We start from the raw sequence: 23,439 nt of genomic DNA on the forward strand, positions 1-23,439 counted from the left end.
GGTTTCATCTTCCGTGTCCTATTGAAAAGTAAAGAATTCTCCTAGCAAGTGCATTTAAATAACTAGCTGATATTTAATTAACCTATGGGACGGTCATAGTTATAATAAATGCATCTAAGTCCAATAGCTACTACATTTAGTTTCAAAATAACTTAAATGTAGGTGCATGCTAATAATGATCACATTACATAGGATTACAGAATAAAGTACTGTTCCTTCTCACCCTCAAGAGCAATCATACCATATAGGTAGCACATGAAAAGAAAAAAAAGTTATTACAGTATATTAAGTACCAAATGATTTGTAAAAACATTTAAAGATTTAACAAAATGTGTATAAATACTCATTTGTATGGACGACACTATATTATTTTATATGTTTGAACAGTGCCTAGCTTAATGGAAGATCTCTCATAATACTAAAAATAAATGATATTTTATTAATAATATATTATCTGTTTCCTTAAATCAGAACAGACCCTTACATGAGTAGATTAATTTGATTAATGACCGCATGGACATCCACCCTTCCGTGCAGACAGAGCCCAAACCAAAAATGGGATCCTTTGAATTTCTTCTTTTAAAAGAGGTTATTTTCTTTTTGCCATGTGTTAAATGAATGATCTTTCTCTTCCTAGGATAGTGACAACCTCTGGTGGGATGCCTTTGCAACTGAGTTTTTTGAAGATGATGCAACCTTAACTCTTTCATTTTGTTTGGAAGATGGACCAAAGCGATACAGTAAGAGACAAATTTATCGTTATGATTTTATGCCTTAGTTTCTGTGCATTTATTCTATAAAAGCAATACAGACCTAAGAGCTGGTGATAGTGGTATGCTTGCTACAACACATGAAGCTACCATCAAGTTCCTTTAACAAAATGCACTGGTTGGATTTCTTAAAGAAAGAAATTTAAGTTTTGAAATTTCTGTGTACTTCTATACTGTGAATATAAGTATGTGAGTTGCAAGCTGACCTGGGCAAATAATGCAAAACATTCTGCTAATATTCACTGGAATTTCTGAATGAATTTGCTTTGTCTGTGTTTGCACTTTTTATATGTTCACTTTCCATTAACTTTCAAATGATGCAGATTTCTTGGCAAAAATATTCACAGAAAGGGATTTTTGTGGAAAATGTCAGTATTCCTGATGGAAGAGCTTCCACATTCACTCAGAGCTCAGAAAAAATACCAAGAAACAGATCGTTGGCTGGTGTAAATTGGCACCACTCCATCAACGTCACGGAGCCGTTCTGATCTATACCAGCTGAAGATCTGTCCTTGGATGTTATCTGACCAATCACAACTAAGCAATGATGCTGAATTTTTAGAATACGGTCAGTCAATCCATGAATAAATTCGAGTAACGAATACATCTGACAACACTGTGATCCATTTGCCCATGTTCCACAAGGAGGAGAAAGGGCTAAAATTAATTGAACAAATTGTTTGCCGTGAATTATTCACTCTACTCTAGCACCGAGCAACACAGAGATACAGAAACATTGAAAAACTGCATTGCAAATTGTTTCAATCCATTCTGAGTGACCCTTGCTTCTCTGTGACAGCTTGTGCTCTGTGCTTAATGTTCTGAATCTTTCAAGATTCTTATTTTTCTTGAGATTGACTGATTTTCAGTGTATCACTCACATACTTCTAATTCATTTTATCAATTATCTCAGGTATTTATTTGACAAGTGTTACCTTTTTCCGAAGAAAAAATATAAGTCACTTTGAACGCACATTTTGGGATTAGTGTTGACAGAATTACAGTTTCTTGCCTTTCAAAGCGAGTGATAACTCTGTAAAGGTCCTGAAATTACAGCCTGTAGCAACATTGGTAACAGCTGATCTGTCCTGATTAAGTTGAGTCAACTTGTCAGATATCAGATTTCCTAGTTGTGTTATCAGTTGAGAAGACACAGATACATCAGCCAAAAAGCAATTAATGTCCAGTTAGATCACAGGGAGTTGTGTTTCTGGAAAACAGTGCCAAATATGAAATAATTTGTCACAGGTTAAAATATTCCTGTTGTCACAAATGCTTGATAATGGTTGTGCTATCTATAAGTGTGGGTAGCTCAGTCAGTGCTGTTGATAAATGTGATTGAAACATCAAATTACTGTGAGTACACTTCAAATCTGTCCAGTATGCGCGATTTAAAAAAAAAAATTGGTGACCTCTGAACAAACTATTGTTATTGTAGCTTTTGTTATGATGCTCCTTAACATTATGATTAAAGTTGATCATATAGAGATTTTTTCAGTACTTTTTTATTTCTGTACTTTCATTAGCAAATATTTGCATAATTCTGTCATGAAGTAATATTGATGTTTTCAGGCACTAGTCCTATTTATATTCATTGTTGCTGTAAAATCTCTTTTAAGTGTCTCCTAACCTGTCAAACAGCTAGGCCAGTGACTGTTCCCTCAGTATTATCTGGGTTCAAGAGCTACCTTCCTGGGTGGATGGAGTATGAGTTGTCCCAGTTATGACCTCCTGAGATAGTGTAGTATATGAAGGAATGGGAGGAGGTGGACAGGCACTCTAGGCTCGTAGTTTATGGCAGTTCTCTATATCTAGGAATGAAACTTCATGTCCTGAAAAGGCCCCAGCTAGTTTAGAACAGAGCAGTCCACTTTGTCAGCAATACAAGTCATCAGGACAGTTAACCACTCTTTGCAGGGACTCCCCATAGAACACAGAGTTCCATTCAAGGTCTCTTTCCTGAATGTCAAAGCCATGCATAGGATCAGTCCTTGCTACCTGAGAGACACTTTCTCTCAGGGACCATGACCTACCACAATAGCTTTATTCCCTGGGAACAACGAACTGTTAACTAATAGCAGGAGGCTCATACCACGGGGGACAGAACCATCACAGCAGCAGGACTAAGAGTATGGAATTTGCTGGCAGATGAAATAAAAAATGTCTAGTGACCCCCCAGCATAATACTGCCAATCCCAAGTGTTCAAAAATCATGACTCAGGCCCCAAAATCATGAGACTGTCTGAAAAATTATGATTTTGAAAAAAAAAACCAAAACTTTTTGATTCTTTTTGCCTTCTGATTTTTAAACTTTTAGCACCCATGTTTTAAAGATTTTCTTGGCAATGGTGAGGGTTGTAAACTCACTTTTTAAAAAAATGGAAATTGAAATGTTCATTTAATCACATGACTCCAGGAGACTGAGATTTTAAGAAAAACACCAAATTCTGTGAGACTCACAATTAAATCACTATAGTTGAAAACATTCCTCTCTACACTGAGAAAAGTTGCTTGCCAAGATAACACTGCCTCTCCCCAGGCCTACAGCTCTAATGGCCTTGACCACAAGTTCCAGAATTCCTTTGATCTGTGAGGAAAACCAGACTTGGCTCAGAGCTGGGAGTTGAACTCTTAAAGGCCAGGCTCAACCTGTAACACAACCTATCAGTCAGACCTGGTCTCTTCTGTCCCGCCTCATATTCTTATAATTGTAGGTACAAGAGCCTTAGCCTCTGTAGCTTCTTGTCTCCAGTACAGAATTCCAGGGAGATTACCATAGTCTTTCAAATCTCATTTGGAAACATATCTTTTCTCCCTTGCATATACCCCCTTAACGTCCCTATCCCTCTGCTATTATTTATTATGAACTCTATCAGTATGTTGTTGAACTGTGAGTAACATCTTGCAATTCAGTTTCAGGACAAATGTTATACAAAATAAATGTATATTGTTATGTAATAAAGGTGTGTAGGACTCCTAAGTGTATTCTGTAGACTGGCCGTTAGGCTGGAGTAAAACCGCACATTCCTGTGGCTTAGGGAGAGGAAAAGCCCCCCAGGCCAGTCAAAGAGATGTTACTTTATTTCAAACTGAAAGCACTGCACAGTGTATGCTGAATTTCACTGAACAAAGTAATTGAACAAGGAAACCTGTGAAATACATTTTACAATGTAACCAAAATCAAATTTGGTTTAATTTATTACGCCCTGTTTTACTGGGTCAAGACCGCAATAGGGTTTATGCAAGACAAGAAAATTTGCAGCTTATTCTAATAAAACAGATTTTTTTCCTGGTTGTGGATAAAACATGTTCGTTTCCTGTTAAGAGCCCTGTATCCTTGTAAAAGAGTAAAAGAGTAAATACTAGACTCTGATCCGTTGTTGCCCAGGTCTTTGTTTCTCTGAGACAAAATATTTCCAGAACGGATAAGAGAAACAAGTTTGATTGACAGCCCTTAGCAGAGTCTCATCAGCTGCTGCGCTGACAGCCTGATGATGCACACTGTGCTGATGTAGTAGGAACTGACAGTTGATTGACAGCCCAAGACTGTGGAGACGGGGAAGATGAAGCATGCTCAGTAAGAATAATGTGCAGTGTTTATGCAGCACTGCAGAAAATAGGAGCTAGAAAGTTAACTCTTTCAGAGCAAAGTGACATGGCAACACATAATAGATATATCTGCCACTGTACTGGAAATCGAACATGTCTAGGTTACTGTCTAATTAGCTGAGAGCTTCGTATTTATGGGAGAAATACATACTATAAGGAACACAGAGATTAGTTGTTACATGTATAGCTGTAACAAATTACCTAAATTACATTTATGTTGGGTAAAGAAAGACACTTCAGAGTGGCCTTATCTAAGCTTTACATTCAAAAGCTTATACCTAGAAAGTATTGTGGATTTCAGGCACTTTTTTATGAGCTTACATCATCGTACTGTATATGCCTTTGCATAACTTTACACAGTTTAGAAAGGTAGAAAAATATACTGTTTTATTAGTTTTATTGCTGTTCTAAATCTTTAGATATGTGAATATACATTTTATATTATAGCTGCTGTTGTATTTTGTGGGTGAAATGTACAATGTGACTATAATATACTGTGCACATTATGCACTGTGATTCATGTACTTATTGTTTGGTGCATGAAATATGTTTTGTATTTTTCTCTTCATTCTGGATTTATCTTGGCATGTTGTAGAAGTGATTTTACAATAAAGTACTATGCAGCCAACAATGGACCAAATAGCACATGGTTTTGGTTTTAAAGTGATTAAGTAGGTACTGCCCATGCCTTTACAAAGAATCATTTGTTTCTGTGTATTTTAGACCATATTTCAAATTATGCTCTTTGTGAATACATGAGACAAGCATATTACAAATGCTGCTGCTATTTCTGAGCCACATTCCCTCTACCATTTGCCTTGTTTACACCCTGTGATGGTCTATTAATCTCTCAGACTTTGGTTGGATACTTTCTGGCAATCTAACAGCAGAGGGTTGAGATGTATTGGGTGTTTTCCTCAAACAAGATGTGTATTTTGGGACTCTGCCCCCAGGAATACACAGTGACCATCTGCCACATTTTACTCATGTGCTCAACTGTTGTCAGAAAGATTGTTATCAGATGCTGGCACTCTGTCTTTATACTCATGTTTCATAAAACTGTTATCTGACTTCTCTCACATAATTCATAGAGAAAAAAAATATATTTACCAAAAGAAACAGTTTGCCGATATTTCAAGGTATACTCTCTCTTATTCCTAGTTTTTCCTGAGAAATCCCAGTCATTAAACATGATTTGATAATTCAAGTACATTGGAATACAACATCTCTCTTGTCCCTTTTGAGTCCATTTTCATTTTCTTTTTACTAACACATTTTCTTTCCCCCTCTTCCTTTGCTTGTGGGTTAAGATATTTACTAAATTCTTCAATATTCTGCAATATGTTTTACATACGGTGTTTTGACTAGGATTCCTTAAGGCTGTGGTATCACATCGGTAAAGCAGAGTGAGAATCTCTCCATTACTTTCATTACACTTGTCCTTTGCAGTAACATTTATCAGCCAGTGGCTTTTCTGATGGGCTGTCTTTGTGCTTTAGGTGGCATGCATGCAATTCCCCGAATGCCCTTCCTTTTGCTGATAACCCATATCTGTTAACTCTTTTATAATTACTTACTTTTAAATGAAAGGGAGCTGTTTTTTCTGAGAAATTTTTTAAAAGACCATTTTAAGCATTTTGGGTGAACCAATGTAACACACTTCTTTCCTCTTTCATATCTTTTATAAATCTGACATTGACTTAAACTTTAGTACGCATGGGAGGGTAGGAAAATGCCAGCAGGCAAAGTATTTTAGAAATGTCTTTGCCACGCCAATATATTACACATCTAGCATCAGTCCCAGAAATTCTATCCCTGAAAGATGGCACTTCTGAAAACAGCTTCCACGCTTTTAGGCAATTCTTTCAAAAATGGTGATTCAGCAATTGCACAGTTATTATTTATTACTTGCCTTGTATTGACACCTAGAAAGTTAACACATAGGATCGGGACCCATTCTATTGGATGCTATACACACACACAAGAGTAAGACACAATCCCAACCCAGAAGAATTTACAGCCTAATTTAAGATGGGATACAACATGTGAGTGCAACACACCATCAGAGAGACACGAGGAGTGAAGATAAGCTTAACAATGACAGGCTCACATAGTTATATAAGCTATTTATGAGCCTGCTCCAAAGCCCAGTGGGAAGCCTACCACGGACTTTACTGGGATTTGGGTCAGACCTTATGTCTCCAATTAGATAGTTTTCAGTCATTTCTTTCTTTTTTTTAATTAACAAAAAGAGAAAATAGTGGCAGTACCTATGTATCAGTATATTTTTTTAATACAGAAACACCAAACAGGTATTAAATATAATGAATGTAACAGGCTAAATTCTCACCTTATTTACATAATAAGAGTTGCACTCAAATACATGAGAGTGGACCTGGCCCACACATTTTTATTTTGTGTAGGTCTAGGGTATCTGCCAGACAGATCCATGTTTTGGCTGCAAATGGCATTACTGTATTAAATATTTGTTTATATTAGGTATTCAAGTACTGAATAAAATATAAATATTAATGTACTTAAATATTTTTAAATAATTTTGGTCTCAAATTAGTAAGATCTATTCTTTTATAGAATCACCTTCAGCCTTTAAAATAGAACTACCGCTTACCTTTATCAAAAGATCAAACTACTTTTTGTCAATCCCTGGGATGGCCACTTAATACAGGTTTCACTGTGTAATAATAATAATTTTCATCTATATCTTACCTATCCTCAGATTGCTTACACTTGTACTAATACACATGACAAAGGACAGATGAATCAGTCCCTATAAGATATAAGATTCAGCTTGAATCTTCAACCAAAACTGAACTGTATACTTCTTAGTGTTCAAAAATATATTTTTTGTTCTTCTTGTCTGGTTTTTATTTTCCATCTTCGTTTGTCTGTGCTCTGTCTGGTTTTAGAAGTAGAAACACTGAATTCTGTAACAGACATAAGCAGAACCAGAGGAGGCTGGTAATCTCATTAGAGAGACTATTCTTGTTAGATTTTCATCCTGATTTCTGGACCAAAGAGATTCACGTAGACACCGACCCAAACCTCTGAACCTTTTTGAGTTTTATCCAGCAATAGTATAAACAGTAATGTTTCAGGGAATTGTGATTGCCTGCAGGCTTCAAAAAATAATTCCTTCCTCTCTCTATTATAAAGCATTGTACAAATGAACAGGTGTATTATGATATTTTCCCTGCTTCCTTTTTGAAACATCGGGTGCTGATGACTCAGAATACCAGGCTAGATGGATTTGTGATCTGTTGTGGTATGACAATTTAGATAGCAGGATGGATGTTTGAGTGTGTGTGTATCTATATCTGTATCTATCTATATCTATAGCCATTCATCCTTTAAATTGATGCTGGCAGTGCCATTGCTATCCTTGGTTGTCTTCTGCATTCTATTCTATTCTACATAATTTCTTATATTGCTCTCATCACCAGAGTATCCGAGTGCCTTCCAGTAGTGTATTGAGCAACGTAACTAATATATGTCACTAATTGTTCTCACGTCAGGGGAAGAATTGCATGTGCAGTGGAGGGTTTGGTTTTGCTGGGGTTGGTCCTCAGTTCTGTGGGAGTTCATTGAAAGTGTTGGGCCGCCCCTGAGAAAGCTCTGTCTCCTGCACAGAAAAGCCTACTGTAGTTCTGCTGGGCCTGAGGACTAAAGCTGTCAACCCCAATCTGCATCCTGGATTTTTAGGAGATATCCTGGGCCCAAGCCAGGGAGCATCTTGAAAATAAGGATCTAGACTTTGAACCTGATTCCATATTCTATGGGAATCCAGTGTAGGGAGTGGAGGACAGGTTTGATGTGTTTGTGGTAACCTGTGTTGCTAAGGTGATAGGCTTCAGAATTCTATACCAGTTGGAGTTTCCTAAATATCGAAGGTTTCATGCCCAGGGATATTGCCTTGCTGTAACTGAGAGGTGACAAAGGTATGAATAACTGAAGCCAGGTCATCATTCACCAGGATTGGACAAAATCTCCTAGCCAATCAGGATGGTGGAATGCATTACTCATGGATGCTGCTACGTGAGAGCTTAGCATCCGTGGGGAGTTCAGGAGTACTCTTACACAACAGGTTGAATTGACCAGTTGTGGGTGGGTGTTTTCAGCCAAAGGTGACTGCACTGTAGCTGCAAGCTCTTTGAAATGTTTCCCTCTTTCCACTCTGTCTTGATTGGGTTCAGCTTCAACCAGCTCTTCTTCATCCATGAGCTGAGCTGATCCAAGCCTGGGGACATCTTGGTGGCAGTGGTGTGGAGAAATGTGGTGAAGGATAAGTAGAGCTTTATGTCATCTGCATATTGCTGGCACTTGAATCCATGTGGCCTGATCAGTTCACCTAGTGGCTGCATGAATATATTGACCATTTAATTATGTCTTTTAAAAATCCATTACTGCTTCCATTCCCTCCTAAACATTATCATATACAATCTCACATAATGCAGCTCTGGCAAATGCATAAAAATATTAGAATACTGTGTGTGCTGTGAGTCGGTTTTATTTTTGTCTTTAGTGTCCTGGGCCGATTTAATAGGTCATTACTTTTTAAGCTATTATCAATCTTATCCCTCCCCATTCAGACTTAGGTTCCTTTGTGACACGGTTTGATTTACTAAAACAAGGTAAAATGAAACCACGGTTCAAGTGGTATAAACAATGGATCATGGAGCCTGCATAAGGTATTTGCATTTTTTTGGAAGCCGGTAGATCTTCAAAGTCCTGGAGACTTAAGTGCCTTCTATTGAAGTTTCTTCTTTTTTCTATCTGTTTTCTTTAATAAAACCAAAACAAAAGCCTTAGGAAATGCATAATAACATAACTTCTCTTCAAACTGTACTTTATAGAACTAAAAAAAAAGGAAATGTATCTTTTATTGGTCCTAGGGGTAATATTGTCAAAAGCACCCAAGTGACTATCACTTAGGCACTTTTGAAAATTTTATCCCAACATCAATAAAAATGTATTGGACCATTATGATATCTCAGCTTAAATAAATATCAATAAAATATTTTAAACTGCTATAGTGTCTCTAGATTGTAGAAGGTAAATGTATATCCACATTATAGAGAAAATGGTATACTACTTTATAGTAGTAATTTGAGAAAATATAAGTGATCATAGAATCATAGGACTGGATGGGACCTCAAGCAGTCAATTAGTCCAGTCCCCCGCACTCATGGCAGGACTAATTTATTATGTAGACCAGTGGTGGGCAACAGGCAGCCCATCAGGGTAATCCGTTGATGGGACGCAAGACAGTGTTTACAATGACTACAGGTGCGGCTCCCCGCAACTCCCAGTGGCCGTGGTTCACCATTCCCAGCCAATGGGAGCTGCGGAAAGCCGCGCAGGCCTTAGGGACATGTTGGCTGCCACTAATGGGCTGCGTACAGCCCATGGGCCACAGGTTGCCCGCTATTGATCTAGACCATCCCTGATACGTGTTTGTCTAACCTGCTGTTATCATATTTCCAATGATGGAGATTTCACAGCCTCCCCAGACAATTTATTCCAGTGCTTAACCACCCTGACAGTTAGGAATTTTTTCCTAATGCTCAACATAAACCTCCCTTGCTGCAATTTAAGCCCATTGCTTCTTGTCCTATCCTCAGAGGTTAAGAAGGACATTTTTTCTCCCTCCTCCTTGGAACAACCTTTTATGTACTTGAAAACTGTTATCATGTCCCCCCTCAGTCTTCTCTTTTCCAGACTAAACAAACCCAATTTTTTCAATCTTCCCTCATAGGTCATGTTTTCTAGACCTTTAATCATTTTTATAGCTCTTCTCTGGACTTTCTCCAGTTTGTTCACATCTTTCCTGAAATCTGGTGCTCAGAACTGGACACAATACTCCAGTTGAGGCCTAATCAGCGCGGAGTAGAGAGGAAGAATTACTTCCCATGTCTTGCTTACAACACTTCTATTTATACATCCCACGATGTTCCCTTTTTTTGCAAGAGTGTTACACTGTTGACTCACATTTAGCTTGTGGTCCACTATGATCCGCAGATCCCTTTCTGCAGTACTCCTTCCTAGGCAGTCATTTCCCATTTTGTATGTGTGCAACTGATTGTTCCTTCCTAAGTGCAGTACTTTGCATTTGTCCTTATTGAATTTCATCCTGCTTACTTCAGACCATTTCTCCAGATCATTTTGAATTTTAATCTTATCCTCCAAAGCACTTGTAACCCCTCCCAGCTTGGTATAGTTGGCAAACTTTATAAGTGTTCTCTCTATGCCATTATCTAAATTATTGATGAAGATATTGAACAGAACTGAACCCAGAACTGATCCCTGTGGGACTCCACTCGTTATGCCCTTCCAGCATGACTGTGAACCACAGATAACTACTTTCTGAGAACAGTTTTCCAACCAGTTATGCACCCAACTTATAGTAACTCCATGTAGGTTGTATTTCCCTAGTTTGTTTATGAGAAGGTCATGCGAGACGGTATCAGAAGCTTTACTAAAGTCAAGATATACCTCATCTACTGCTTCCCCTGTATCCACATACCCTACAACACAGATGATGCTGGAGGTAAAGAAAACAAGGTCCTCATGTTACATGCTCATAGAAAGGAGGGAAAGAATGAAAGGTCAATAGTTTTTAGATTTTTCTTGTTTATGTAATTTATTTATTGTAAGGTGATGAGTCAATGAGTATAGGCTAGATGGAGTGCATGATTAAATTTGAAGACCTTTTCGTGCATACCGTAAGTGATAGTAAATAAAGAGAGAGGATGTACAAGACTATTATTTATGGGGCTCACGCTCAAACTACTATTTAATCCACATTATAATGAATGTATGTTTGAATACAAAAGTTCTCTGGATGTCTATCTGCGTGTTCTAACACCCTAATTCTAAAATAAAGGGTATCACAATTATGCAGCACTCATAGTTAGTTTTTGTGAAACTGATACAACTACCCTCCAGACCATGGCATATATCCCCATAATTGTTGATAGGAAGTGAACTATGGGTTTTGTGTGTGTGTGTGGCTTTGAATTTTCAAGCAGAAGTCGGTGGGATTCGAAAGGGACAACAATGAGTTTGAGTACCCTTTACATGCAGTTCTCAAGCAATGAATTCTGATATTAGACAAAAAGAGTTGGAAGCCTGGGGCGGAAAACGGGCATCCTTGTTAATACAGGATGCTGCTTTTCATGTACACATTAATATCCGATCTTAATATTACCCAGGAAGAAGAAAATTGCATTTTCTTCACAAGCCTTTCAAAAATGCTTGTCTTTCTATGTTTTCCCCTATGTAAAATCAAATTGCTGCTTTGATTGTTTGTCGTTGTTCTGCTTTAGAAAACTCTCCATTTGATATGTCAGGTTAGGTTAGTTATACTAGGAACAATGAGAATATAACCTCCCAGAAAGCCAATGATAATGAAAGCCAAGTTAATAATGCTTGGGCAATCTTACCTCATGCGCACAACATGTTGTGCCTATGCATGGTTTTGTAAAGGGGGAAAAGTGGAATAGTTTTCACAAACAAGGGATGCATAGGGTGAAACGTTTTACATAAGGATTCAGGAAAAGTTCTCTTTGAAAATACCCTAAAAGTTGGTGTTCTGTAATGCTACCTGAGAGAAGTATTTGCCCATGCAAAATTCTCTTTGAAAAGATCTATTATGCCATGTATTTGAAGTCCTACCCCCATTTGTTAAAGTTAAGTGCATTTTTTAGGTTTGCTACCAAGGCATTCACAAAAGTTAAACTTTTTAGTAGATTTTCATATAATAACCAATTTTTTCAAGGTGACTGGCAATAATAGAGCTTGCAGATTTTCCTACATGTTTACTTTCCTGTTCAAAGACAGTCTAGGGAGGATAAATAATGTTTGATTACATATGAGTAAACCTACAATTTTACACATTGTACCTGAACATATTTTATACAAAAACTTTAATATGCAAAACTGCATTATTCTTTTTATATAAAGATAGGCCAAAATATCAGTAATTACAAAAGTTATTATTCAGGTTCATAGCAGTGCAGCAGCTATTTTTCACTCGGTAATTACCTTGTTAAAGTAATATCCAACTAGCTCTATGTCTCATTTGAGAAAATGGTCTGCTCACCAAATTCAGGCAGAATTCCAGAATTGTGCTTCAAATTTTTGGTTTGGAAGATTAACTCAGCTTCAGATTTTCTGATTAGGAGTAACCAGCATCTTCTCAAGGCTCCACTTGATCCCTTGATGATCTCTTTGATCATGCATTCTTACTCTTAGCTCTAGGCCTATACATCAACCGATGGTATGTTTATTTGGCCATATCCAGGGCCGGCGCACAACATTTTGGCACCTGAGGCGGGGAGCTCAAATGACGCCCCCATGCCCCCTCGCTTGGGCCAAAACTTTGAAAGGTCTCAATTCTGCCTTCTTCCTGTTCTACTCCTCTCATGGTACTGCTCTGCTACCTACCCCAGTAAAGGAGAACTAACAACTTCAAATGCCTTGTTCAAAAATTTTAAGTAACACTTAACTTTCAAATGCCTGAACAGCAAATGTAACTTTTCTTGTTTGCATAGTAAACACTGGCATTTTTATCTGTTTGAATAATCAAAGTGGTGCTTTCCGTGCTGCCTTGGTTGCAAAGATTTGAACTGCTTCCTGCTGAAGGTCCACAGTCTGGGCCAGCTCATGCTCTATTGAGATGGTTGCAAGGCTGACCAGCCTCTCTTGTGTCATTGTGGAGCGTTCTCCACTGGCAACTGTTACAGGAAATGTTAGAAGTATGCGCAGAGCAACAAAAGCATTTGGAAAGAGGGCGGTCATCTTATTTGTGCACATATATTCCAGAACAACCTTTGGAGTTGATCCTGCTGAAATGTATCTTGAAAGGGCTTTCAGTTCATCACCTAAATCACTCGCATCAATATCGCACATGTCATCATGTGTCAGCACTGTCTCTAGTGCCCTGCATTGCTGGTATAGGTCTTCATCAGGTATAGTGAAGAGTTTTGGAATATCATACAACATCCCAAATATACTGGTGTGTTCCTTGAGCTGCATGAAACGTTCTTCAACTGACTGTATTGCACAATCTAGCACCTGGTTAACAAACTCAACTTTGAATTGTTGTTTGGGGTCTCTTATGGGATTATCCCGTGCCTCGTAATCAAAATGTCTTCTTCTTCGGTGACTCTGGTATTCTTGAATGGGTGGGAAAATAGCTTCAGTGTGAAGTTCCTCTGCCCAATTCTGTGCACTCTTCAGAATGTTTTGAAATCCCTCACGTGACTGGTAAAACTGTAGGTATGACTTTGCTTTGTCCAGTTGTTCCATTGCTCCAGATATATCAAGGTCAACACCTTGGAGTCTCTTATTGTTATTGTCTCTTATTTCAAACAGTATGTCATGCCACAACACTAAGCCACACAGAAATTTCAAGTTATGTATGTTTCTCGTGATTCCATTTCCCTCTGCCACTGTTCTCGCATGAACAGTTCCTGTCATAGCATTCTCCTCCATAATGGCAACTATGGCATCATCTATCTTCCCAATTTGGTGTTTGATAGGCTTTATCGCCTCCACTCGACTCTCCCATCATGTGGCACTCAGTGGTTTCAGCGTCAGAGAGGATGTTCCCAGATGTTGCTTCAAAATATGCCATCAATGAGTTGATGCAGAGAAAAATACATAGATGCTTTGAATTACGTTAAAAAATTTAGCAGCCTCACTAGAAGCTGATGCTGCATCACTGATCACGAAGTTCAATGAATGAAAACTGCGAGGGACAAAAACAACTCGAGGGTTTAACTCTCGGATCCGTGTCTGCACTCCTCTGTTCTTTCCTCTCATGTTGGCACCATTATCGTAGCCCTGTCCTCTCATGTCAGCTATCACAATTCCTGTATCTTCCAGCTTTTTAAGAAGCACATTTGTCACACCAGCTCCTGTAGTATCATCAATGTCAATACATTCTAGAAAATGCTCTTTGACAGTCACCATTGCAGGGACATTTTCACTAGGTTCTGTTGTTGTTACAAAACGCACCATTAAAGTCATTTGTTCCATATGGCTGATGTCAGGTGTGCAGTCTAGAATAACAGAGTAATATCTTGCTGACTTCAGATCTGCCACAATCTTCTGTTTGACTTTTGTTGCCAGGAACTGTATGATCTCATTTTAAATTGTTTTTCCAAGGTAGCGGTGTGTGTACATTTTTTGGGCGGTGACTCTTCTTAGATGCTCCTGGAGTACAGCATCAAACTCAGCCACCAGCTCCACAATTTTAAGAAAGTCTCCATTGTTTGGTTTCAGAGTAGCAGTCGTGTTAGTCTGTATTCACAAAAAGAAAAGGAGTACTTGTGGCACCTTAGAGACTAACCAATGTATTTGAGCATAAGCTTTCGTGAGCTACGGCTCACTTTTCCATTGTTTGGCACATACAGCTGATCTGAAGTGCCACACACTGCTCGGTTTTGGGTAGCAAGCATTCTCACAATGGTAATGAGCCTTTTCAGAACATTTTGCCAGTAAAGAGACTCTGACACAATCTTCTCTTGATGCTTATCCTCTATGGTGGCCTTTAACCTTAGTCTCATCTCAAGCTCTTTCCACCTATGGAATGCTCCCTGGTGATTTGCTGCCTTCTCATGGCATGTCAGATTTCTAGCCAGATTTTTCCAGTCCTTTGTTCCTATAGAACCCAGTTTGGCTGGAACATTAAACTGGAAGAGTTTGCAACAAAAAACAGTATGCAGCATTCTGGGTTTTTGAGTACACAAGCCATGGCCTCTCCACTTTGTCACCATTGGGGATTTCACGCCAGTAATGTGTTGGATGGAAACTTCTATTTTCATTGTCTTTGGGGAACATGAAGTTTTTCACTTGCTGTGGCCCATGCAGTACAAGTCCCTCAGGCTTCTGCTCAAGTGGGTCCACAGTCCTGGATCATCTAGACTTAAGGAACTAAACGCAGCAGCAGCTGTTTCTTGCGCCTCCACCACACTCTTCTCTGATCTACACCTTTCTTCAGGAATGTGCATGGTTACATCCATTTGAGGTGGAGGTATGGATGCTGCAGTAGCTGCCAGCTCACCTGCACTCTGACTAACTGGAAGATCAGGCATCTCCTCACCACTCACATCCTCACTGGGGCCGGAAGGCTCACCGTGAACATTTGTGTCTATGTATCTCAGGAGAGCTCCTTCCTGCTCAGATAGAAACACTCCCTTTGCTTTCTTTCTTTTTCTGAATGCTGCCCCAGAGGGGTGTTTTCTTCTTTCACTCATGACTGCTGTTCCGTGCCAGCTATAGTGGCTCTCGACACTCAATTGAAGGGGACAAAAAAGCAGGCTGATAGCAGGGCCTCAGTGAGGGAAGATATCAGCATCTTAAGGGCCTAACTGGCTCCTTCTACTTCAGCTGACTGCCTGTTCTGCTCAAGTGGGTTCTGGAAAGCAACAGGAAACAGGAAGCTCCCTGAGAAGCTGGTGTTAATCAGTCCAGGCTCCTGGGGTGCTAGAGAGGTACATAAGAGGCTCCTCTTCCTCTCTCTCCCTGCAGCTCCTGCTGCTTTCTGTTATTCCCTCTCACCTTTTCTCCTGCCTGCCTGTTATGTCTCTTGTGCCCTCCTTCCTCCAGCACAGCACTCCATCATCTCTGTGCATCTAGAGCAGAGGGAAGACATATGCCCCAGCAGCAGACACAATTTTCTACACTCGGGGTCCTAGTGGCGCGCTCCCCCCACAGTCTGGCACCTGAGGCAGCTGCCTCAGTTCACCTCATGGTAAGGCCAGCCCTGGCCATATCTGTCTGAGTTATAGACAGTGCCCACAGGAATGGAAGAGAAGGCTACCTGTCCCTATAATAATAGAAAAAGTGTGTGATATTCCCCTTGCCTCCCCCCCTTTTTTTTGAGAGAGAGCAGGAGAGAGCTTTAGAATTTTATTTATTATCTTTTCCTTTGTCTCTTGTTCTCTCTGTTTTCTCACATATTTTGCGGGCTGGGGAGAGACTTGGTCTGTGTTGCATAGAGGACAAATGACGCAGGCAGTAAATGTACTATCTTAACAAAACATGTAAAAGTTTCCTTGGATGATAGGATAGGACAGGAAGCACTGGGCTTAAACTGCAGCAAGGGAAGTTTAGATTGGAGATTAGGGAAAACTTCCTGTCAGGCTCATTACCTTTTGGAACAAATTGCCTAGGGAGATTGTAGAGTCTTCATCATTGGAGGATTTTTAAAAACAGGTTAGACAAACACCTGTCAGGAATGGTCTAGTTATTATTTAGTCCTGTCTTGCGTGTAAGAGACTGGACTGGACGACATATTGACGTCCCTTTCAGTTCTACACTTCTATGATTCTGTGTTTCTATATGATGCGAGTGAAGCTATAAATCATGAAAGGGAAGTCCCTTCCTTTCTTTGATATTTCAGAAGTAGCCAAAATCTGTTACATAAGGTGCTGTGAGCTAGTGATGAACTTGGATCAACAGAAACCTTCCTTAAAACTTCAAGCTTCTTCCTTCTCTTCTTCTAGAAGAAGTCAAACTCCCTGTTCCAGATCCTTCATGTTTCCTGCTGTGGGGGACAACAGCAGAATAGGAATTGGTGCTGTTTCAAGACCAATGTAGATAATAGATATCAACAGATAGAAATAATAAATCTCAGTATCTTATTCAATGTTACAGTGCTTTTTGTATGGATGCTTTTGCTGCCACAGAAGATGCAGTAAGGACTTCGGAAATTTATTTTTCTTTCTAAACAACATAGAAGCTTTCATCTGTCTACCATCATTACTATTTTCAATAGCAGCAGTGCTAAAGATGTTCTTCCTCAAGTTTCCAGTTCATAGCATTTTCTCAAACCCTTCAAAGCTGCCAAAAGATATCTTAGACAACATATTTAACATAGGCTATTAAATGTGGCACTTTGGATTCCTCGGGACATATGTCAGGATTGGCTAAGTCCTTATTCATTTTGTCCACAGACCTCATGAGAGTTCTCATACTTGAATTTTATGCAGTGACAAAAGTGCAACAAAAATGATTTCCGATTGACTTAATTATCTCAAAATGATTTGCTAAAGGTGAATCTCAGTGGCGGCTCCTACCATGTGTTCTTTCCAAGAATAGGAAGCTCCCAGAAATTAGGTTTCAAGTTTTCTCATTCTCCTTGTTCTTTGTCTCTGGAACCTATGTCCTTATTTGCTGTAAGAAATCTTCATTTCCTAAGAGCATGATTTTTTAAAAGCCCCTCATGGAGTTAGGTGCTCAACTTACAAGGAGTTTGAGAGGAAGGTGGGTGTCTAACTTCCTTATGTGCTTTTTAAAATCCCACCCATGGACTTTAATCCTGGTCCCTTGTGCAAAGGCTAAATAATATGGAAATGAGAGAATGACCCAACACAACTGCCTGTCACTCCATCCACTACAGGGGCCTTTGGCCAGTGGATCAGCATAGTAATAAACTCACTGACTTTACCTGCTACCCAGCTGTCCCTACATGTAGCCTTACAGGCTTCTTTACAACCTGCCCTTCCTGCCCCAGTAGAACTGTAGTGGGTCAGCTGATTCTCAGGCTTTGGACATCTGTGCAAGGATGAGAGAGATTTATCTCTAAAAATATCCTGCCTATCTTTTACCTAGATCTTTCTTTCCAACTATTACCTTTCTGTCTCATCAAACACAAACAGGGCAAATATTATATGGGTTCTGTCACTTGGAGTCAGAAGCGTCCTTGGAATGCATTGGAGAACACCACATTGTATGTTTGCCCCTATATTGGCTGAATCTCTGTACTGCATGAAATGTACTTCCCCCTTAAGATGACAAACTTATTGAAGTGAAGAGTTGCACTGAAGACCACTTGCCACTTCTTTTAAGTCTGGTAGAGCCCCTGGCATCCATCAGTATTATTTTTGTGTACAGAAAGAAGCATCTCCAGGTAAGCTACCAGCTAGGAGCAGCTCTGTTGTGCAGAACTCTCTCGGAATTGCAGGGCAGCCACATACTGGAGCCTCATTTAGAAAATGTCATGGTTCAGATGATTAAATTATAGAAAATGCAAATGTTAACATTTTCTGCACTGCTTTCTGCAGAGCTGGGGTGTCTCTGTGTCTCTGGAGCAGACACCATGCAGCAGAGCTGACCTCCCACCCTAAGCTCAGCAGAACTGGCCTTGCCCCATACTACAGTGCAGGAAGTGGACATTAATGGAGGCAAGAGTCCAGGGGCAACCTTTTCCCTGCTGGAGCCTGCCAGGAGATTGGGAGGAATGTGGGAGGGAGCCCACTGGTCAGGGAGTAGGGGACTGTGGGACACTGCTGGACAAACCTCTGGGTAGGAGTGGGGCTAGGGGCTGGGGGGCTGCAGGACCGTGTCAGTGTAGGGGGGAGGGCTCTGGACGAAGGGAAGGAAAGGAGAAGAGGGGTCAGGGAGCAAGGAGACCATGGCATACACTTTAGTGTGCTCATCTTTAATTTGCATTTAAGCTTGAATTTTCAGCTTGTAACTGTTACACATATTAGAGGTGGGCAGAGAGAGTTCGAAAAATAGAAAACAGTGTCCAAAAAACACAATCTATTTAAAAAACAACAAAGTTGTGATTTTAATGGCAATCTCCTGATTTTTTGGGATTTCTGAGTCATGATTACTGATCTCTTTTTATGGCTGGTAATGCTGCAGCAATCTGTATTATTCTGATTTCTTATATGAAAAACATGGAGACGGGTGAATCCGATGTGAAGTGACTTGCTCTTGATCTGTGAAAAAGCTGAGACTAGAACCTGGGTCTTCTGACTCTCAATCCCTGCTCCCTTAACCGCAAGATCATCTTTCTTCCTCAGACCACCTTTTTGGAAATGTTGGCCAAAATGTAGTCCAAGTACAAAACCATTTTTGCAGTTAACCTAGTTTTTTTTTAAATCTTTTGTTTGTTTTTGTGTTTCTCACCACTTCCTGGTTTTGCCTAGTATTAGAAGTAGAGATACTGAAATAGGACGGGCTACTCTCATAGCATTTGTAACCTAGCCAGGACCACAGAAGATATCAAAACTCTTCTGAAATGGGGTATTCATGTGAGATATCTACTCTGATTTTAAGATCAAAGTGATTTAGAAAAGTCTCAGATAGACTTCCAAATGTTTGAAGGCTTATATGAACTGAATCTCTTGAGATTTGTCCGTCGCTACCAGACACACAGCAGATATTTTTCTTCTGCTGTAAATGTTGCTTGAATCCTAAGAATTCATAGAACATGCATAGGCAAAATATCTCTTCTATGCTGCCATCATTAATCCTGGATTTTGTACAGCAAAATACAAATTAATTTTATGTACCGCAGAGCTAAAAATCAAAGGTAATAAAACCTTGCAGGTTGCTTCTAATCTTCTGCAGCATGTCTGACTGCATCACATTAGAGCGGCAGAAAGGACAGTTTCCATTTCAGCACACAGACTTTCTCAGATTTTTATCATATAACCTGTTTTTGTGGGGAAATTACCATGCTCTCATTTATTTCGCGTGCAAGATTATAAAAGCAGCACAGACAAAAAAATCTGTATAATCCAATGATTCCTGTCCAGTGGCTGCTGTAAGAATTTGTGCTCTTATATTATTTCTTGAGCAAGGTTTTTCTCTTGAATTTATAACCAAAATCTATTGAAGGTAATACTGTATTCACAGCATATTGTAGGTGCTAAATAAAATTGCTGACTTTTGGTGAAGTTTGTGACTGAAACTACATCTCAACTACCGGAGAGAGTCTATAGGGTGTTGCTAGCTAGAAATTAGCTCATTATTTCTCTTCAGAGTGTGAGCGCTAACTCCGGCAATGCAACTTGGATTGTTATGTTCACAATAAAGTGTTTTTACTTGCTACGGTTCTTATTTACATTTGTTTAATGTTTTCTTTCTTTCATCTGCATTCTTTAAGACTGAGGCAGTGCTGTCTGGTGGTTAGATCAGGGGAACAGACAGCCAGGAGATCTGGGCCAAGGTTTTAAAGAAGTGGGTTTCTAAAACTAGGCTCCTAACAGTATGTTTAGGCATCTAAATAACTGTCTGATTTTCAAAGGTGCTGAGCACTCAGGAGCTTCTATAATGGTCAGTGGGACTGCTTGTACATACGCTTAATTGCATTGTTAAAGGAGAAGTTTTCAAAGGTGCTAATGGCAATTTAGGGGCCTAACCCCCATTACCAGTGAATGGGAGTTAAATACCTGTCATCTTTGCCTTTAAAAATCTGCTCCCAAGGCAGCATGCCCAACGCTGGTCATGTTCAAACCTGTGGGAGTAGAAGAAGCCTGTCTTGTGAGTGGCCTTTACCAGGTAGGCTGGGATGCTTTTAACATCCCAAAGACCATGGGCGTGTCCATCCATGGCCCCAACGTGTAGGTAGGCACAGGTCTTGCAAGAAGAAAATAAACTTGAGTATCTATATCCCCTATTAAATGTCTGATCAGAAAAGAAAAAGAGCAAAACTTGTTCAGCCACATTGCAGTTGTATGTCAAATTTCTAAGACCAAATTGTATGTGTTACCTGGGCATACCTGCTGTCTCAATTTGGGTTGTGGAGATGAGCTCTTTGGTCTCTATGAGAAACTGAGAGTTCTTTATGTTGTTTCTCATTCATACCTTTCTGGACTAGTAGTGTGACAACAACTTCAGAGGTGGCTGCATCATCTTGTCCGTGTCTGTCATCTACCCTGTAACTGTTAGATGCCCTTATCTGTAGATCAGGAAAAGTAATTGAATGAATTGCAAAATAATTTTGTTAAGTGACACAAAAAGTCCAATCTACACCTTTTTTCCCTAGAGAAATACCATGACATTTGGGCAGATGCGAATCAAAAATGCCATACAGATAGGGCTTATGCCTTCTAACTCTGTTGAAAAAGGAATGTGCATAGCTGTCAAAAACAGTACCAAAAATGCTAGGCAAATTGAAGGTAGATCTATCATTTAGACTGATTGGGCTTATATGTGTTCAGTGTTTTCTGTACCTTCTGCAGTCTGGTATTTGATGGTCCAAAAGGCTTTTATCAAATGTTGACTAGACTGAAGTCCATTGAAAATTAGCCTAACACTGAATGCCTTATCTTGCTATGACTCTTGAAGCATTCTTGGGCTGTTGTTTCACTTCTGGGATCACTTCAGACTAATCACGTGTTAGTTTAGTTTTATCTGATAATTCATTTAATAGAAATAGCCAAATAAAATAATTGACAATTTAATTTCGCTGGAGGGAGCAGAATTTGCTGGGATGTTATATTTAGTCTTCTTTAATGTAGCTTGTGTTACACATCTTAGTAGTTTAAAACATGTATCTATACTCAATCAAGTTTAATTTTCCCAAACAGCTAGTTATTTATTTCTGTCGAGAAGCAGATCCTGTGGGTGGTCAGTGTGTGTTTGATCTCCTATAAATTCTAACGTTCCACCAAAGAAGACAGAGTCAGGGAGAACTGAAATTACAAGTCCTTATTTAAAAAAGAAATTATCATTGCAAATGTAAATGGCTTCAATCAATTGAACCGATTTTATTTTTATATATCAGAATTCTCAACCATTTGGATCTGCTGGTTCTAAAATGTTGTTACAACTGTAATTTATCTGCACTTGAAGATCTTAGAAATCTAAAATCCTGATATTTTATATTTTAAAAAATCCAAACATTTTGGACTGGCAGACTCATGTAAATTTCCAATTCCTTCTCTGTTTTAAAGCAATGGCTGTTGATTGGTAGTGACCTTTATACTGTATTGTAATTTTAAGCTGTTCATATTATGTAAATTGTGTGCTACCTTTGCGTAATAATTGAGCTTGTTAAGGAGGAGCTAAATTAGTAGAAGTCAAACCCTATAGTGAAATCAGCGTGATATATATGATGTTGTTTAATAATCATATGCTATGTGAAATGTACAGCTTCTTCTGGTATCAGAATAGCAGCTATGGATGCAAGAAGCATTGTGCTAAAATCCACATTAATGAAACAACATTTGCTTCCCTGCAGGGGGGCAGAAATCCATGTACTATTATAAGGGAATTCTGTAATTTAGTTCTTTATTTTTTTAGGGTATACCTAAATGCATAGCTAATAACTGTAGTTCCATTTGTAAAGAAAGGTCCTTGAAAGGACAAAGACTCACAGTGCAGATCTGGAGGTAAAGCATAAATCTATTTCTCTCTCTATACCATTTAGTTAGCAAGACAAACTTTTTAGTATCTGGTTCAACTGTATAACAAGTCAGGCTGAAATCAGGCAAGTCTATGATGGATAGTTTAATCTTTTTACAGGGAGTTGCTTCCCACAGGGACAGGTTCCCTTTTTAAAAAAAGAATTACCATGAATTCTAATATTTTGTGCCTGATCCTGGTCTCACAATAGTTTTACTTTGGTGTAACTTTATTGGTTGGAGGACACCTGATTTACACCAGCATGAAATGACCATTAGACACTTTGTGTCCAAATCGTAAACCTGATTATGTAGAAAGGCAACTGACTGGGTTAAGAAAACTCTTTTGGATCTGCCTAAATTTGATGATAAAATTGTTTTGTTTTTCCGGAACAATTACCATACAACTGAAAGTGAGTAGAACCTAAGTGCACACACAAAATCCCAAATGAATCTCTCCAGTGTCCATTAGGATAGTTCAGACATTAATTTATTGTCAGGACCCACTGCTGCTGCTTCTGCTCTGGAGTATACACAGGGATCTGGGCTACCTACAAAGAAGAGACAATTGCATCCAAAAGCTCTCAAAATAGGTATAGCAGTTCATTTCACAAGGTCTCTGAAATAGCTTATATGAGTGCAAATATTTGTAGGGCCTAGTCTGGGCTAGTCACTGATTTTAAACAGTCACGCTAATGTCATACTGCCTCCCTAGGTGCTAAAAATCAATGATAATGCTAGAGTACTTTGTTCATTGTTATTTTAGAAAATCTCTAATCAAAGCAAGTATAAGTGCTGATGTGTGCTCAGTGGTGGTGTTTTGTGTATTCCTTGGAAAGATGATATTCCCTGGAGAGAGAGGAAAGGATTAGAAATGATAACCACTTTTTAAA

The 23,439-nt window shown here is 39.1% G+C and overlaps 1 protein-coding gene across 10 annotated transcripts in view; it reads left to right on the forward strand.

Moving 5' to 3' along the window:
* LDB2 (LIM domain binding 2) overlaps positions 1-23,439 on the forward strand; it is a 286,275-nt gene that overhangs the window by 115,435 nt on the left and 147,401 nt on the right. For all 10 annotated transcript variants that reach the window (XM_037898023.2, XM_007055387.4, XM_007055388.4 and 7 more), the window contains exon 2: positions 638-740. In XM_037898023.2, the coding sequence (XP_037753951.1) occupies positions 638-740 (103 nt within the window). The remainder of the gene's footprint in view (positions 1-637; positions 741-23,439) is intronic.

Source organism: Chelonia mydas, chromosome 4 (assembly GCF_015237465.2).
Source record: "Chelonia mydas isolate rCheMyd1 chromosome 4, rCheMyd1.pri.v2, whole genome shotgun sequence".
NCBI lineage: Eukaryota > Metazoa > Chordata > Testudines > Cheloniidae > Chelonia > Chelonia mydas.